General features: G+C 47.3%; 2 protein-coding genes across 3 annotated transcripts; one reads left to right on the top strand and one right to left on the bottom strand.

The window, feature by feature from the left end:
- The first annotated feature begins 158 nt into the window (after positions 1-158).
- Positions 159-2,977, top strand: LOC128256091 (vesicular inhibitory amino acid transporter). 2 transcript variants are annotated; one of them, XM_052986159.1, is made up of 3 exons: positions 159-392; positions 880-1,166; positions 1,233-2,977. In XM_052986159.1, exons 1-3 carry the CDS (start codon positions 159-161, stop codon positions 2,527-2,529), a joined length of 1,818 nt encoding a protein of 605 aa, XP_052842119.1. In that variant the 3' UTR covers positions 2,530-2,977. The 2 variants fall into 2 exon arrangements, with proteins under 2 accessions (XP_052842119.1, XP_052842121.1); XM_052986161.1 differs by having other exon boundaries at positions 256-1,166.
- Positions 2,978-3,152: 175 nt separating this feature from the next.
- On the bottom strand, positions 3,153-16,676 carry LOC128256221 (uncharacterized). Its single transcript, XM_052986454.1, has 6 exons — positions 14,532-16,676; positions 14,163-14,429; positions 13,972-14,039; positions 13,847-13,908; positions 12,092-13,785; positions 3,153-11,744 (listed from the first exon to the last, which is right to left on the bottom strand). The coding sequence occupies exons 1-6, from the start codon at positions 16,068-16,070 to the stop codon at positions 3,309-3,311; spliced, it is 12,066 nt and encodes a 4,021-aa protein (XP_052842414.1). The 5' UTR covers positions 16,071-16,676; the 3' UTR covers positions 3,153-3,308.
- Between the last annotated feature and the right edge of the window lie 137 nt (positions 16,677-16,813).

The following is a 16,813-nucleotide window of genomic DNA, read 5'->3' as shown; positions in this document are numbered from 1 at the left end:
CTCTTTGAATTGTACAATTATTAGAACTTTATAAATACATAGCATCGTAAAAAGAAGATAACGAAATAAAGTAAAAGCTAAGTAATCGAATCGCATAATCGATTTCAATGTCGCCGTGGAACGCAACTGTGTAATGACAGCTCCGGGGTGGAACGCGAATGGACCGTGACCATATGACAGTGACACAGCCACAGCCACAGCCACCCGATATATACACGACCGGAGCCTGCGCACTGCCAGTTCCATCAGGTTGGAGTGCAAAGATTTTCTTTTCACATTCGCACGGCCACAGATTTCCCACGTTACATAAAATTCACAAGCCGTTTTCAACTTATTTCCGCCTTCGATTCGCGGCTCTTTTAGCTGGTTCCAAACTGGACATCGAGATTCGAGTGAGCAGGATGTGCAAGTATCCGAGAATCGCATGATTAACGTGCTCCATTCGCACAAGGGCGCCAAGAAGTCGATATCACCACCCAAATCTGAGACAAAATTCAGTTTTATTTTCTAGATTGCTCATGTATTTAATGTGACCACTGTAACGAAATTCGAGAACCATTGCGGAAGCTGGAGGCCAACGAAATTGTAGTAGCAAATTTTGAATATAGGCAAAATCGATAAACTTCAGCCCATTCGAGCCAAGCGTCGCACGCCTTCTTGACACCACCGCAGCCGCCGCCATCCGACTACCACCCCCACCACCACCACCACCACCACCACCACCAACACCAACCTCACCTCCAGCACAAGTCATCCCACCATCATCAGGGCCGTATATAGCATCCAGCATCCAACATGTCGTTCATAGCCAAATTGAAAGCCACGCCATTGCCGCCCCTGAAAAATATACTGAACGTGGCCGTGCAAACGGCCCGACAGCAAATTCCACAGCGCAAGGACTACGAGCAACCGCCGGGCGGCACACAGCAGCACCACCAGCACAACCAGCAGGCCCAGCACGCCCAGCAGAAGTCCATGGAGGCGGGCATGGACGGCGGCGGCGGCGACCAGACCACCGAGATGAGCTCCAATCCCTTCCGGAATGCCGGAGGCTGGGCCAACGAGGGCGAGGGCGATGGCGATGGCGGGGGTGAGTACAGGAACGAGTACCAGAGTACATCCTTCAACGAGTACGACGGGCGGTATCAGCAAACGGATGGCTTTAGGTGAGTCCAGCACTCAAAGTGACCAGAATCGATTATCCGCAATCCTAACCAATCTACCCAAACCAGGCAAGGCAGCATCGCCTCGGAGGGCAGCTCATTTGTCTGCGAGGGAGAGGGTGGCGGCGGCTGCAAGATCGACGAGTTCCAGGCGGGATGGAATGTGACAAACGCCATCCAGGGCATGTTCATCGTATCGCTGCCCTTCGCCGTGCTACACGGCGGCTACTGGGCCATCGTGGCCATGGTGGGCATAGCACACATCTGCTGCTACACGGGCAAGGTGCTGGTGCAGTGTCTGTATGAGCCAGATCCGGCCACGGGCCAGATGGTGCGAGTGCGCGACAGTTACGTGGCCATTGCCAAGGTTTGTTTCGGGCCCAAGCTAGGCGCCCGGGCCGTCAGCATTGCCCAGCTCATCGAGCTCCTGATGACCTGCATCCTGTACGTGGTCGTGTGCGGCGACCTCTTGGCCGGAACGTATCCGCAGGGCTCGTTCGACTCGCGATCCTGGATGCTGTTCGTGGGCATCTTCTTGCTGCCCATGGGCTTCTTGAAGTCACTGAAAATGGTCTCGACCCTGTCGTTCTGGTGCACAATGTCGCACATCGTGATAAACGCCGTTATCCTCGGCTATTGTCTGCTGCAGATCGGCGACTGGGGCTGGTCCAAGGTCCGCTTCAGCATCGACATGGAGAACTTTCCCATCTCACTGGGTGTGATCGTCTTCTCGTACACCTCGCAGATCTTTCTGCCCACCCTCGAGGGCAACATGATCGACCGCTCCAAGTTTAACTGGATGCTGGACTGGTCTCACATCGCCGCTGCTGTGTTTAAGGCCGGATTCGGCTACATCTGCTTTCTGACCTTCCAGAACGACACGCAGCAGGTGATCACCAACAATCTGCACTCGCAGGGCTTTAAGGGTATGGTGAACTTCTTCTTGGTCATCAAGGCCCTACTTAGCTACCCTTTGCCCTATTACGCTGCCTGCGAGCTGCTCGAGCGCAACTTCTTTCGAGGTCCGCCGAAGACCAAATTTCCAACCATCTGGAATCTGGACGGGGAACTGAAGGTCTGGGGCCTGGGCTTCCGCGTCGGCGTGATCGTGTCCACCATACTGATGGCCATCTTCATTCCCCACTTCTCCATTCTGATGGGTTTCATTGGCAGCTTCACGGGCACTATGCTAAGCTTTATCTGGCCGTGCTATTTCCACATCAAGATCAAGGGGCATCTGCTCGATCAGAAGGAAATAGCCAAAGACTACCTCATCATCGGACTCGGCGTGCTTTTTGGCGTTATCGGTATCTACGATTCGGGAAATGCCCTGATCAATGCATTTGAAATCGGTCTTCCGTTTTAAGTTGATAGTAACTTATCCAGTTGAGAGATCGAGCTTCTTATTTTATGGTTCTTTGCACTTTTGGGCATGGCAAGTCTTCCAAATGCTTTGTCATTATTTGTGCAATGCCCAAAATTCCGAAGATGTAGTTAATTGAATACCATACACTCGAAACGAAACTAAAAAACAATAATATTAGTCTTTAAGAAACGAAACGCAAGTCTTCCAAACAAGCGAACAAATGTCTTCCAAACAAAAATAATAACAATTTATGTTATACACAAAATAGAAGTTAAGTAAATCGATGAATATATAATTATACATATGTACTATTATGAAAAGAGAAATATTTATTGTGTTAATATGCATTATAAGACATAGAAAAATTGAACAGAGAAAAACAATAAACTGCATATGTACACCATTATACAAATAAAAAACGAAATGTACGAGTATATTATAGATAGAAGTCATTGTTTATATATAGTCGAGCGGATTTTTTTAACGTTTAAATATACAGTTACCTTTACATACTAGCCCTTAAAACGACACTAGCATCTTTTTAAATCTTAATAAAAACGTCATCTCCAGTTGATCCTGAAAAAACAACCCACTCTCGTCCTCAAAGAAATTTAAAAAGTTACTTCGATTCAAAAATTGGTTTTTATTGTTAATCTTCAGTTTCGGATTGGTTTGTATATTGTATAAAACATATATTGTCATGGAAGCTTAGCTTATTATTAATATGGGATATGAGTATTAGTAAAGCAAAATATATGTATTCTCGTAGGGTGGCTTCGTTAGTTTGAAGTCTTAAAGAACTTATGTTCTTGAGTACTCCTGGTATGTTGGAATGCACCTTGATTAATCTTATGCACAGCACAGGTCGTTTTCGGGGCAGTTATGTATTCACTCTTGTACAGACTGGAGCTGGTAAATTTGTCGTTGCCCAGACTAATTGAGGACTGATTGCCACGGCGGGTGACCACTCGCTCGTGTTGTCCGTGAGCACTGTAGGAGGGGAAATCGATGCCGCCGCCTAAACTGGACACATGCTGACTTCCTCGGTGACGGGTCGCATGGCTTCCGACGTGGGAGTGAGATTGAGACGGAAAATCGATGCCAGCCCCCGACACTTGGGTGCGTGTAACCCTTGAACGTTCGACATTCGATCTGCTTTCGGTTCCGGTACCCCCACCAGAAATTATGCGGGACATGGAGGATGAGTTCTTCACGTTGTGCTCCCTGTTTTCCTTATGCACATTGCAGGTTCGACGTTCACTTGTAAAGGTAGTATTTACTTCAGAGTCTCGATTCTGGCGATGGATGCTGCTGTAGCTTTGACGCTCCCCGCCATGGGTGGTTGTACTGGATGGTTGCTCGTGTAGATTGAGTATACTTTTACGCTGCATCTTTCCGTTGGAGGTCAGGCTGCCATTGGCAGTATTTAAATCGCTGGTTACGCTCTTGCGATGGAAGACCGTATTTGAGACGTCCGCTTCGGAGGAAAACTCACTTTTTCGGTGATGGAAGTTCTTTGAAGTGCTCATGTGTGAAGTTGAGCTTCCTGTTACAATATTAGTGCTGGAGCTTGGGCCTCCGGAAACCACCTGCGACGTTGAACCTTCGGTACTGTTGTGTCCTACAGTGCTTCCAGACAACACTTTGTTTGCGGTATCACCAATTATGTTATTGGAGACAGATCTTCCGGAAACCAAACGGGTAGTTGATTCACCAGCTATGTTGCTGGAAACGTTTCTTCCTGAGATTACACGCGTGGTCGAATCCTCAGTAACGTTGCTGGTTATATTTCTGCCAGAAACTACGCGAGTTGATGAAGAGTCCCCAGCTACAGTATCAGAAATTGTTCCACCCAATACCACTTGGGATCTAATGCCGCCCGTGATATTTCCGGTGACACGTCTACTATTCGTTTCAATATCGTTTCTGGATACATCAGATCCTCTGATATTTTCCATAGTCAGTGCAGAGTTTTGGATTGTTTTGTGGTTTCTTTGCAACGATGTGCTTTCATTGTGAATGTTTTGGGTATTCTCGATGTTTGTCGTTGTTGTATTCTTGGCAACATTTTCGATTACGTTTATCCTCGCTGGCCTCTTGACATATTCAGTTTCTGGTTCTTTCTTGTGGCGCCCTCCAATCACAGTAGTAACCTTCTTTGTGGATACAACAATTAAGCCGTCAACTGGGTTTTGACTGTTGGAATCAACTTGTTTAACTGCATCCTTTCCAGATACATAATTCATTTGATTGGTCGTTTTGAGGATGGAAGTATCGCTACCCAAAGTAATAGATGAACTGTTGTGGTTGATTTTTTGAACGCGTTGAATTTTATTGACAGTTCTATTGTTGGCCGTATTTTTATAGTCATCCCTTCTGGTTACAGTCATAGAACCTTCCAGCTTTAGATTGTCGACGGGACGCTTTGGCGTTTCTTTTTTCATAGTTTGTGTAACAATCGTGCTATCGGTTTCGCTTCGGTTGGTCCTCTTATAAAATTCACCTTCTGGTTTAAGGTTATCCTTAGGTTTCTTTTGAATTGGTCGTTCAGCAGGCCTAAAGGTTGTCTTATCCGGTGTGTAGAATTCGCCTTCTACTTTAAGGTTATCGCTTGGTTTCACTTGCTCTGGTCGTTTAACATGCTGGTATTCCTCTTTCTGGGTAAAAGTCATTTCACCCTCGCTTTTTAAATTGTCTTTTCTAATAACCGTCTTTACTCTATCTGCCGGCCGGAACCCTTCTTTTTCTGGGATGTGCATCTTCCCTTCCGGTTTCAAGTTATCGACATATTTCTTCTGTTCTGGGCGGGAAGCTGACTCATATTTCGGCTTATCAGGGGTGTACATTACTCCTTCCGGCTTGAGATTGTCCTTAGGCCTAACCGCCTCTGGGCGTTCACCGTTCGTAGGAATTGCCTTTTCTGGTACGTAAAACTTCCCAGTTGTTTTTAAGTTATCTTCTGGTTTTACTGGAGATGGTCTTACAACGTGCTGGTACTCAGTTTTTTCTGTAAATATCATTTCTCCTTCACTGCGAAGGTTGTCTTTATGAATAACTCTTGTAACCTTATCGGCAGGCTTATATGTAACCTTCTTTGGCATATCCATCACACCCTCCGGTTTCAAATTGTCAATAGGCTTTTTCTGTTTAGGTCTTTCGGCAGGCTTGAATTCTTTTTTGTCTTGGACGTAGAACTCTCCCTCAAGTTTTAAGTTATCATTTTGCCTCACAACGGTCACCCGCTCACCTGGTTGATACTTTGATTTATCGGGACTGTAGAACTCTCCTTCAGGCTTTAGGTTGTCAGTTGGTTTCACTTGATCTGGCCTAGCAACATACTGATACTCTTTTTTATCTACAAAAGTCATTTCACCTTCGGTGCGTAAATTGTCCTTTTGGATGATTCTCTCAGTTCTTTCTGCAGGTTTATAAACCTGTTTTTCTGGTTGAACAAACTGTCCCTCTGGCTTAAGGTTATCAACGGGCTTCTTCGGCACTGGTCTTTCTCCTGGTCTATATCCTGGCTTTTCAGGAGCGTAGAAATTTCCTTCAGGTCTCAAATTATCCTCAGGTCGAACTTGGGTTGGACGTTCTCCAGGCCTGTACGGTTGTCTTTCTGGACTGTAAAACTCTCCTTCCGGCCTTAAATTGTCATGTGGTTTCTTTTGAACTGGTCTCTCCGCCGGCTTGAATCGTGGTTTATCGGGTGTGTAGAATTCACCCTCTGGTCTGAGGTTATCTTCTGGCCTGACTTGAGAAGGTCTTTCGCCTGGCTTGTACCTCGGCTTCTCTGGACTGTAGAATTCCCCCTCGGGTTTCAGGTTGTCTTCTGGCTTCTTCTGAGCAGGCCTTTCAGCGGGTCGGAAACCTGGCTTCTCCGGTGTGTAGAACTCACCCTCTGGCCTGAGATTATCCTCTGGCCTGACTTGAGAAGGTCTTTCGCCTGGTTTGTACTTCGGCTTGTCAGGACTGTAGAATTCTCCTTCAGGCTTAAGGTTGTCCGTTGGTTTAACTTGGTCAGGTCGCACAACATACTGATACTCTTCCCTCTCGACAAAAATCATTTCTCCCTCCGTGCGCAGATTATCTTTTCGAATAATTTTTTCAGTTTTTTCGGCTGGCTTGTAAACTTGTTTCTCAGGCTTGACAAATTCGCCTTCAGGCTTGAGGTTATCCTGCGGCTTCTTCTGAACAGGCCTCTCAGCCGGTCGGAAACCTGGCTTCTCGGGTGTGTAGAACTCACCCTCTGGCCTAAGATTATCCTCCGGTCTGACTTGAGAAGGTCTTTCGCCTGGTTTGTACTTCGGCTTGTCAGGACTGTAGAATTCTCCTTCAGGCTTAAGGTTGTCCGTTGGTTTAACTTGGTCAGGTCGCACAACATACTGATACTCTTCCCTCTCGACAAAAGTCATTTCTCCCTCCGTGCGCAGATTATCTTTTCGAATAATTTGTTCAGTTTTTTCAGCTGGCTTGTAAACTTGTTTCTCAGGCTTGACAAATTCGCCTTCAGGCTTGAGGTTATCCTGCGGCTTCTTCTGAACAGGCCTCTCAGCCGGTCGGAAACCTGGCTTCTCCGGTGTGTAGAACTCACCCTCTGGCCTAAGATTATCCTCTGGCTTGACTTGAGAAGGCCTTTCGCCTGGTTTGTACTTCGGTTTTTCAGGACTGTAGAATTCTCCTTCAGGTTTTAGGTTGTCTTCTGGCTTCTTCTGAACAGGCCTCTCAGCCGGTCGGAAACCTGGCTTCTCCGGTGTGTAGAACTCACCCTCTGGCCTGAGATTATCCTCTGGCCTGACTTGAGAAGGCCTTTCGCCTGGTTTGTACTTCGGTTTTTCTGGACTGTAGAATTCTCCTTCAGGCTTTAGGTTGTCTTCTGGCTTCTTCTGAACAGGCCTCTCAGCCGGTCGGAAACCTGGCTTCTCCGGTGTATAGAACTCACCCTCTGGCTTGAGATTATCCTCTGGCTTGACTTGAGAAGGCCTTTCGCCTGGTTTGTACTTCGGTTTTTCAGGACTGTAGAATTCTCCTTCAGGTTTTAGGTTGTCTTCTGGCTTCTTCTGAACAGGCCTCTCAGCGGGTCGGAAACCTGGCTTCTCCGGTGTGTAGAACTCACCCTCTGGTCTTAGATTATCCTCTGGCCTGACTTGAGAAGGTCTTTCGCCTGGTTTGTACTTCGGCTTGTCAGGACTGTAAAATTCCCCTTCAGGTTTTAGGTTGTCCGTTGGCTTAACTTGGTCAGGACGCACGACATACTGATACTCTTCCCTCTCGATAAAAGTCATTTCTCCCTCAGTACGAAGATTATCTTTTCGAATAATTTTTTCAGTTTTCTCGGCCGGCTTGTAAACTTGTTTCTCAGGCTTGACAAATTCGCCTTCAGGCTTGAGGTTATCCTGCGGCTTCTTCTGAACAGGCCTCTCAGCCGGTCGGAAACCTGGCTTCTCCGGTGTATAGAACTCACCCTCTGGCTTGAGATTATCCTCTGGCTTGACTTGAGAAGGCCTTTCGCCTGGTTTGTACTTCGGTTTTTCAGGACTGTAGAATTCTCCTTCAGGTTTTAGGTTGTCTTCTGGCTTCTTCTGAACAGGCCTCTCAGCCGGTCGGAAACCTGGCTTCTCCGGTGTGTAGAACTCACCCTCTGGCCTGAGATTATCCTCTGGCCTGACTTGAGAAGGCCTTTCGCCTGGTTTGTACTTCGGTTTTTCTTGACTGTAGAATTCTCCTTCAGGCTTTAGGTTGTCTTCTGGCTTCTTCTGAACAGGCCTCTCAGCCGGTCGGAAACCTGGCTTCTCCGGTGTGTAGAACTCACCCTCTGGTCTTAGATTATCCTCTGGCCTGACTTGAGAAGGCCTTTCGCCTGGTTTGTACTTCGGCTTGTCAGGACTGTAGAATTTTCCTTCAGGCTTAAGGTTGTCCGTTGGTTTAACTTGGTCAGGTCGTACAACATACTGATACTCTTCCCTCTCGACAAAAGTCATTTCTCCCTCAGTACGAAGATTATCTTTTCGAATAATTTTTTCAGTTTTCTCGGACGGCTTGTAAACTTGTTTCTCAGGCTTGACAAATTCGCCTTCAGGCTTGAGGTTATCCTGCGGCTTCTTCTGAACAGGCCTCTCAGCCGGTCGGAAACCTGGCTTCTCCGGTGTATAGAACTCACCCTCTGGCTTGAGATTATCCTCTGGCTTGACTTGAGAAGGCCTTTCGCCTGGTTTGTACTTCGGTTTTTCAGGACTGTAGAATTCTCCTTCAGGTTTTAGGTTGTCTTCTGGCTTCTTCTGAACAGGCCTCTCAGCCGGTCGGAAACCTGGCTTCTCCGGTGTGTAGAACTCACCCTCTGGCCTGAGATTATCCTCTGGCCTGACTTGAGAAGGCCTTTCGCCTGGTTTGTACTTCGGTTTTTCTGGACTGTAGAATTCTCCTTCAGGCTTTAGGTTGTCTTCTGGCTTCTTCTGAACAGGCCTCTCAGCCGGTCGGAAACCTGGCTTCTCCGGTGTATAGAACTCACCTTCTGGCTTGAGATTATCCTCTGGCTTGACTTGAGAAGGCCTTTCGCCTGGTTTGTACTTCGGTTTTTCAGGACTGTAGAATTCTCCTTCAGGTTTTAGGTTGTCTTCTGGCTTCTTCTGAACAGGCCTCTCAGCGGGTCGGAAACCTGGCTTCTCCGGTGTGTAGAACTCACCCTCTGGTCTTAGATTATCCTCTGGCCTGACTTGAGAAGGCCTTTCGCCTGGTTTGTACTTCTGTTTTTCAGGACTGTAAAATTCCCCTTCAGGTTTTAGGTTGTCCGTTGGCTTAACTTGGTCAGGGCGCACGACATACTGATACTCTTCCCTCTCGACAAAAGTCATTTCTCCCTCAGTACGAAGATTATCTTTTCGAATAATTTTTTCAGTTTTCTCGGCCGGCTTGTAAACTTGTTTCTCAGGCTTGACAAATTCGCCTTCAGGCTTGAGGTTATCCTGCGGCTTCTTCTGAACAGGCCTCTCAGCCGGTCGGAAACCTGGCTTCTCCGGTGTGTAGAACTCACCCTCTGGCCTGAGATTATCCTCTGGCCTGACTTGAGAAGGCCTTTCGCCTGGTTTGTACTTCGGTTTTTCAGGACTGTAGAATTCTCCTTCAGGTTTTAGGTTGTCTTCTGGCTTCTTCTGAACAGGCCTCTCAGCCGGTCGGAAACCTGGCTTCTCCGGTGTGTAGAACTCACCCTCTGGCCTGAGATTATCCTCTGGCCTGACTTGAGAAGGCCTTTCGCCTGGTTTGTACTTCGGTTTTTCAGGACTGTAGAATTCTCCTTCAGGTTTTAGGTTGTCTTCTGGCTTCTTCTGAACAGGCCTCTCAGCCGGTCGGAAACCTGGCTTTTCCGGTGTGTAGAACTCACCCTCTGGTCTTAGATTATCCTCTGGCCTGACTTGAGAAGGCCTTTCGCCTGGTTTGTACTTCTGTTTTTCAGGACTGTAAAATTCCCCTTCAGGTTTTAGGTTGTCCGTTGGCTTAACTTGGTCAGGGCGCACGACATACTGATACTCTTCCCTCTCGACAAAAGTCATTTCTCCCTCAGTACGAAGATTATCTTTTCGAATAATTTTTTCAGTTTTCTCGGCCGGCTTGTAAACTTGTTTCTCAGGCTTGACAAATTCGCCTTCAGGCTTGAGGTTATCCTGCGGTTTCTTCTGAGCAGGCCTTTCAGCGGGTCGGAAACCTGGCTTCTCCGGTGTATAGAACTCACCCTCTGGCCTGAGATTATCCTCTGGCCTGACTTGAGAAGGCCTTTCGCCTGGTTTGTACTTCGGTTTTTCAGGACTGTAGAATTCTCCTTCAGGTTTTAGGTTGTCTTCTGGCTTCTTCTGAACAGGCCTCTCAGCGGGTCGGAAACCTGGCTTCTCCGGTGTGTAGAACTCACCCTCTGGCCTAAGATTGTCCTCTGGCCTGACTTGAGATGGTCTTTCGCCTGGTTTGTACTTCGGCTTGTCAGGACTGTAGAATTCTCCTTCAGGCTTAAGGTTGTCCGTTGGTTTAACTTGGTCAGGTCGCACAACATACTGATACTCTTCCCTCTCGACAAAAGTCATTTCTCCCTCAGTACGAAGATTATCTTTTCGAATAATTTTTTCAGTTTTCTCGGCCGGCTTGTAAACTTGTTTCTCAGGCTTGACAAATTCGCCTTCAGGCTTGAGGTTATCCTGCGGCTTCTTCTGAACAGGCCTCTCAGCCGGTCGGAAACCTGGCTTCTCCGGTGTGTAGAACTCACCCTCTGGCCTGAGATTATCCTCTGGCCTGACTTGAGATGGTCTTTCGCCTGGTTTGTACTTCGGCTTGTCAGGACTGTAGAATTCTCCTTCAGGCTTAAGGTTGTCCGTTGGTTTAACTTGGTCAGGTCGCACAACATACTGATACTCTTCCCTCTCGACAAAAGTCATTTCTCCCTCAGTACGAAGATTATCTTTTCGAATAATTTTTTCAGTTTTTTCGGCTGGCTTGTAAATTTGTTTCTCAGGCTTGACAAAATCGCCTTCAGGCTTGAGGTTATCCTGCGGTTTCTTCTGAGCAGGCCTTTCAGCGGGTCGGAAACCTGGCTTCTCCGGTGTATAGAACTCACCCTCTGGCCTGAGATTATCCTCTGGCCTGACTTGAGAAGGCCTTTCGCCTGGTTTGTACTTCGGTTTTTCAGGACTGTAGAATTCTCCTTCAGGTTTTAGGTTGTCTTCTGGCTTCTTCTGAACAGGCCTCTCAGCGGGTCGGAAACCTGGCTTCTCCGGTGTGTAAAACTCACCCTCTGGCCTTAGATTATCCTCTGGCCTGACTTGAGATGGTCTTTCGCCTGGTTTGTACTTCGGCTTGTCAGGACTGTAGAATTCTCCTTCAGGCTTAAGGTTGTCCGTTGGTTTAACTTGGTCAGGTCGCACAACATACTGATACTCTTCCCTCTCGACAAAAGTCATTTCTCCCTCAGTACGAAGATTATCTTTTCGAATAATTTTTTCAGTTTTTTCGGCAGGCTTGTAAACTTGTTTCTCAGGCTTAACAAATTCGCCTTCAGGCCTGAGGTTATCCTGCGGCTTCTTCTGAACAGGCCTCTCGGCCGGTCGGAAACCTGGCTTCTCCGGTGTGTAGAACTCACCCTCTGGCCTAAGATTATCCTCTGGTCTGACTTGAGATGGTCTTTCGCCTGGTTTGTACTTCGGCTTGTCAGGACTGTAGAATTCTCCTTCAGGCTTAAGGTTGTCCGTTGGTTTAACTTGGTCAGGTCGCACAACATACTGATACTCTTCCTCTCGACAAAAGTCATTTCTCCCTCAGTACGAAGATTATCTTTTCGAATAATTTTTTCAGTTTTCTCGGCCGGCTTGTAAACTTGTTTCTCAGGCTTGACAAATTCGCCCTCAGGCTTGAGGTTATCCTGCGGCTTCTTTTGGACCGGCCTTTCTGCAGGTCGAAAACCCGGCTTCTCCGGTGTGTAGAACTCACCCTCTGACCTGAGATTATCCTCCGGTCTGACTTGTGAAGGTCTCTCGCCTGGCTTATACCGTGGCTTTTCAGGACTGTAGAATTCCCCCTCGGGTTTCAGGTTGTCTTCTGGCTTCTTCTGAACAGGCCTCTCAGCGGGTCGGAAACCTGGCTTCTCCTGTGTGTAGAACTCCCCCTCTGGCCTAAGATTATCCTCCGGTCTGACTTGAGAAGGTCTTTCGCCTGGTTTGTATTTCGGTTTTTCGGGACTGTAGAATTCTCCTTCGGGTTTTAGATTGTCCTCTGGCTTCTTCTGAACAGGCCTCTCAGCAGGTCGGAAACCTGTCTTCTCCGGTGTGTAGAAGTCACCCTCTGGTCTGAGATTATCCTCTGGCCTGACTTGGGAGGGTCTTTCGCCCGGTGTGTACTTCGACTTCTCTGGACTGTAAAATTCTCCTTCAGGTTTCAGGTTGTCCTCTGGCTTCTTTTGCACGGGCCTCTCAGCGGGTCGGAATCCTGGCTTATCAGGTGTATAGAACTCACCCTCAGGTCGGAGATTATCTTCAGGTCTGACTTGGGATGGTCTTTCTCCCGGTCTGTACTTCGGTTTTTCTGGACTATAAAATTCACCCTCGGGTCTTAAGTTGTCATTTGGTTTTTTCTGTACAGGTCTATCAGCGGGCGTGAATCCAGGTTTTACAGGAGCATAAAAATCACCCTCAGGTCTCAGGTTGTCTTCTGGTCTTATTTGAGAAGGTCTTTCCCCAGGGCGGAATTTTGGCCTATCGGGACTGTAAAATTCTCCTTCCGGCTTAAGATTATCCGTTGGTTTTACTTGGTCAGGACGCATAACATACTGATACTCTTCCCTCTCGACAAACGTCATTTCTCCTTCCGTGCGAAGATTATCTTTCCGAATAATTATTTCAGTTTTATCAGCCGGTTTGTAAACTTGCTTTTCAGGCTTAGCGAATTCTCCTTCTGGCTTTAGATTGTCCGCAGGCTTCTTTTGAACTGGTCGCTCTGCAGGCTGAAATCCTGGTTGTTCGGGAGTATAGAAATCACCTTCGGTTTTCAGATTGTCAACAGGACGAACTTGAGATGGACGGTCGCCTGGGAGATATATCGGTTTCTCAGGACTATAAAATTCACCCTCAGGTCTTAAGTTATCGGTTGGCTTGACTTGTCCCGGCCGTGTTACATATTGATACTCTTCTCTCTCCACAAACGTCATTTCTCCTTCTGTCCGCAAGTTATCACTGCGTATTATTTTTTCTGGTTTTTCGGCAGGTCGGTAGGTCTGTTTTTCTGGAGAAGAAAACTCCCCTTCCGGCTTAAGGTTATCAACGGGTTTCTTTTGCGTTACGCGGTCAGCTGGGATAAAGCCCGGTTTTTCAGGAGTATAGAACTCACCTTCTGGCCTAAGGTTGTCATTATGTCTTACTTGAGTAGGTCTATCACCCGGTTGATATATCGGTTTTTCTGGAGTATAGAATTCGCCTTCAGACTTAAGATTGTCTGTGGGCTTCACATACCCAGGACGAACAGTATATTGATATTCCTCTCTCTCAACAAAAGTCATTTCTCCCTCCGTTCGAAGATTGTCGCTATGCACAATTTTCTCACGTTTTTGCCCTGGCTTGTATGGCTCTTTTTGTGGAATCGTAAACTCTCCTTCAGGTCTTAAATTGTCTTCTGGTTTCTTTATTACTATGTAGTCCACGAGAATGTCTTCGTTTTGCTTGGGAATGTTTTCATTTTCTTTTTTCGACCATGTATTTGTACGAATCCTCGTATATGCTTCGTCTACTGTATCTATAATATTTAAAATCGTTTATTCAAACAAGTATTACCTTAATAAATGTATTGCACTTGCCATCGGTTTGAATGATCGATTTCTCTGAAGATTTCGTTGTACTGCTTGAGCAATGATGTCGCCTAAAATAATGTTACGGACTTAAGAAAATAATAACACAAAAACTCAAGACCTATTAACCATACCCGCATGTGCAGATTTCACAGATACACCTTTCACTATGTGATGTGGACTTGTTCCTTGCAACTCCTCTCTAAAAATAAAAACATAAAAATTATTTCAACTGTGCGAAATTATTCTAAATTTAAAGAATCAATAAATTGTTGATGAACAATAATTTTAGGAATCTTTATTTTTTCTTAACTAATCTACTCACGGTTTTTGAGTCGTCTAGGCGTTTCTTATCAGTGCGCACATAATCGATTTCATCATAAATATTTTCGGTAATATTTTTGTGTTTCGATGTCTCATTTAAGTTCAAAGTAATGTTTTCATTGTTTTCCAAAATAGAGGTGTTTTTTTCAATCTCCACAAACTCGTCCACGTAGATGGTCTTCTTGGGAGCCTCTACGATCTTCTCGATGACATCTGTGTGCACCTTTTCGTCCAAAACGCGCCAGTCGTTGATGCTCGCATCAAAAATCTGAAGGAAAATTCTTTAGTATCGTAGTTAAACACAGAGGTTTATGCTTTTAGGAGGGTCCAATAAAAGCCCATACGCAGGCACGCACAATCAACGACTTACCTTTGTTACCTCCGTTGTAGTCGTTATGTTTGCAACATCGGTATTATCTTTCTCGATTTCACGAGCAATGTCATTGGGCACGAAAGCTTTCGTATCAGTGAACGACTTTTCGTCCACAACAGTCCACTTGCCGAGCTTCGTGTCATACACCTTGGTGGTGTATGTGGTTCTTGTTGTATTAATGACATCATCGACTATTTCGGGATAGCCCGTGTCGGCGGTACTGTCCACCGTCCGTTCATCCACCACGCGCCACCGATTATTGCGTCTGTCGTATATTTTCTTCTTGTACGTCACTTTGGAGCTGCCGTCGGATTCCTTGCTGACATACCGCTCGAATGTGGGCCGTGTCTTACTGGGTCCTTGGGGGCTGCCATCGCTGTACTCCGTCCACGTCTTGGTTTTCACATCGTAGACTTCTTTTTTTGACGAAGTCTTTGATTTCTTACTGCTGCTAGAGCTTTTGAGAACGGAACTCTCGCTGACCTCTGTGCTAGATCTATGCTGGTCGACCAATGACGATGACGTAGCTCTATCAACAGCTGTGCCCGTGCTCGCCGTTTGCAGTTCATCTTTGCGTCGCACCGATGACGTCGCCTTTGTTGTGGTCGCGCCAGACGACGCGGCAACCGGTTCGGTGTAGCCTTGCAACGTCACCGATGCGGGACCATCAGCTGTTCCGCTCGTCGGCAGCTTTGGCACGCTCTGAGATTCTCTCAAAGTGCTGTTGCCGCTGATGTTTATGTTTGTGTTTGTTTTCGTGCTGGTGCTGATGTTACTGCTGCTGCTGGTATTTGTCACTGTCTTGGTGTCTGTATCGAAGCCAACCTGTTTCCGCGGCCCGGATGATGTCATACCGGTAGCCGTATCGGCTCTCTCACTCGCAATCAGCGTTTCGTTGGCGCTCCGGCTGGAACTGGTTGTGGCTTGGAAGTACGAGCTGGAGCTGCTGGCTTGCTGCTGCTGTTGGCTGGAAGACATCGATGAGGACGTGAACATTTTCGAGACACTGCCCCCGCTGGCGGAGACGGATAGCGTAGGTGTTGTGATTTCCACCACCTCAATGGGCACCGAGAATACTGGCTCCTTCTTTTCACTTTCAAGCAAATCGATCGAGGAGATGACCTTCTCGTTGGCATAATCCCGCGAGATCTTGCTGCTGTACTGCGACTCCGACTGCGACTGCAGCTGGGACTGAGATTGCGAATGCTCTGTGTAGGAGGAGGAATGCTGGGACTGGGAGGCCTTGCTCTTGCTCAGGCTCTGGCTCCGGCTGCTGTAGCTCCTGACTCCGGCCGCTGGAAGGGAAGCAGCCGAGGTGCTGGCCACAGGCTCACCATACGACACCGACTCGTGCTGCATGGAAGTGGAGCTGTTGCTGGTGGTCAGAGTGGCGAACGCATCGGGGCCCAGTTTTTTGGTAAGCTTCGTGGCCTCGGCCGACGACGTTGTTGTCGTGGTCGAGGTGGCTGGCGGCGACTGCGACGTCGACGCCTGCTGCTGAGACACTTGTTTCTTTTTATTGCTTTTTGATACCATTTTGCTGGCGGAGCGCTGATACAGATGAGGTAATCACCGTTTGGGAGCCGTGAATAATGCACCTGGCTGGACTATTGCTATTTGAGTGGCCTTATGGGGCTAATTTGCGGTCCGTATTCGTTTGTTTCGTTGCTATTAATCACAATTATTGCTCGCTTCGTTGCTTTTGGCACTCGGATGGCTTTTTAATAATATTGCGCGAATGAATGGGACGTGGTTGTTTTGGGATCTGGACTGGTGTGTCACATAATTTTCACGGCGGAATGTCGAAATACTTATTTTTAAATATATATTTATTAGACGCACACGAACAGGCGAACCATAGTTCAAGTTAAGGCACCAACACACGCACACACTAGCGACAGTTAGACGTGTGAGCAAAAAGCTTAGCACTCTTGCTCACACACACACACACACACACACACGCTCGTAGGTGGGGAGAGAGTCACGGATGCAGCGGGTTGGAGCCGATCGAGATACAGATACAGATGCAGAGCCAAAAAAAAAATCACCAAAACCGAGAGACTGCGGGCACTGTTCGTGTTCGGAGCACTTTTAAGATCACCAACCGTCGCGAAGCACAACTCAAAACGTACTGATCGCGTCTGGAGCTGCTTTCGACCGACTATCTGTGCGCTGCCAGCCGAAAGCGGCAGCAGCAGCGCCGGCAGAAGCGTTTTGTGGGCTTTCAAACATTGGCGCGAGCGAGAGGCAACGACGCCTTCGCATAAGGCAAAAAGTTA

Source organism: Drosophila gunungcola (assembly GCF_025200985.1).
Source record: "Drosophila gunungcola strain Sukarami chromosome 2R unlocalized genomic scaffold, Dgunungcola_SK_2 000013F, whole genome shotgun sequence".
In the NCBI taxonomy this organism is placed as follows: Eukaryota; Metazoa; Arthropoda; class Insecta; order Diptera; family Drosophilidae; genus Drosophila; species Drosophila gunungcola.
This window is presented reverse-complemented; position numbering and strand designations above follow the sequence as displayed.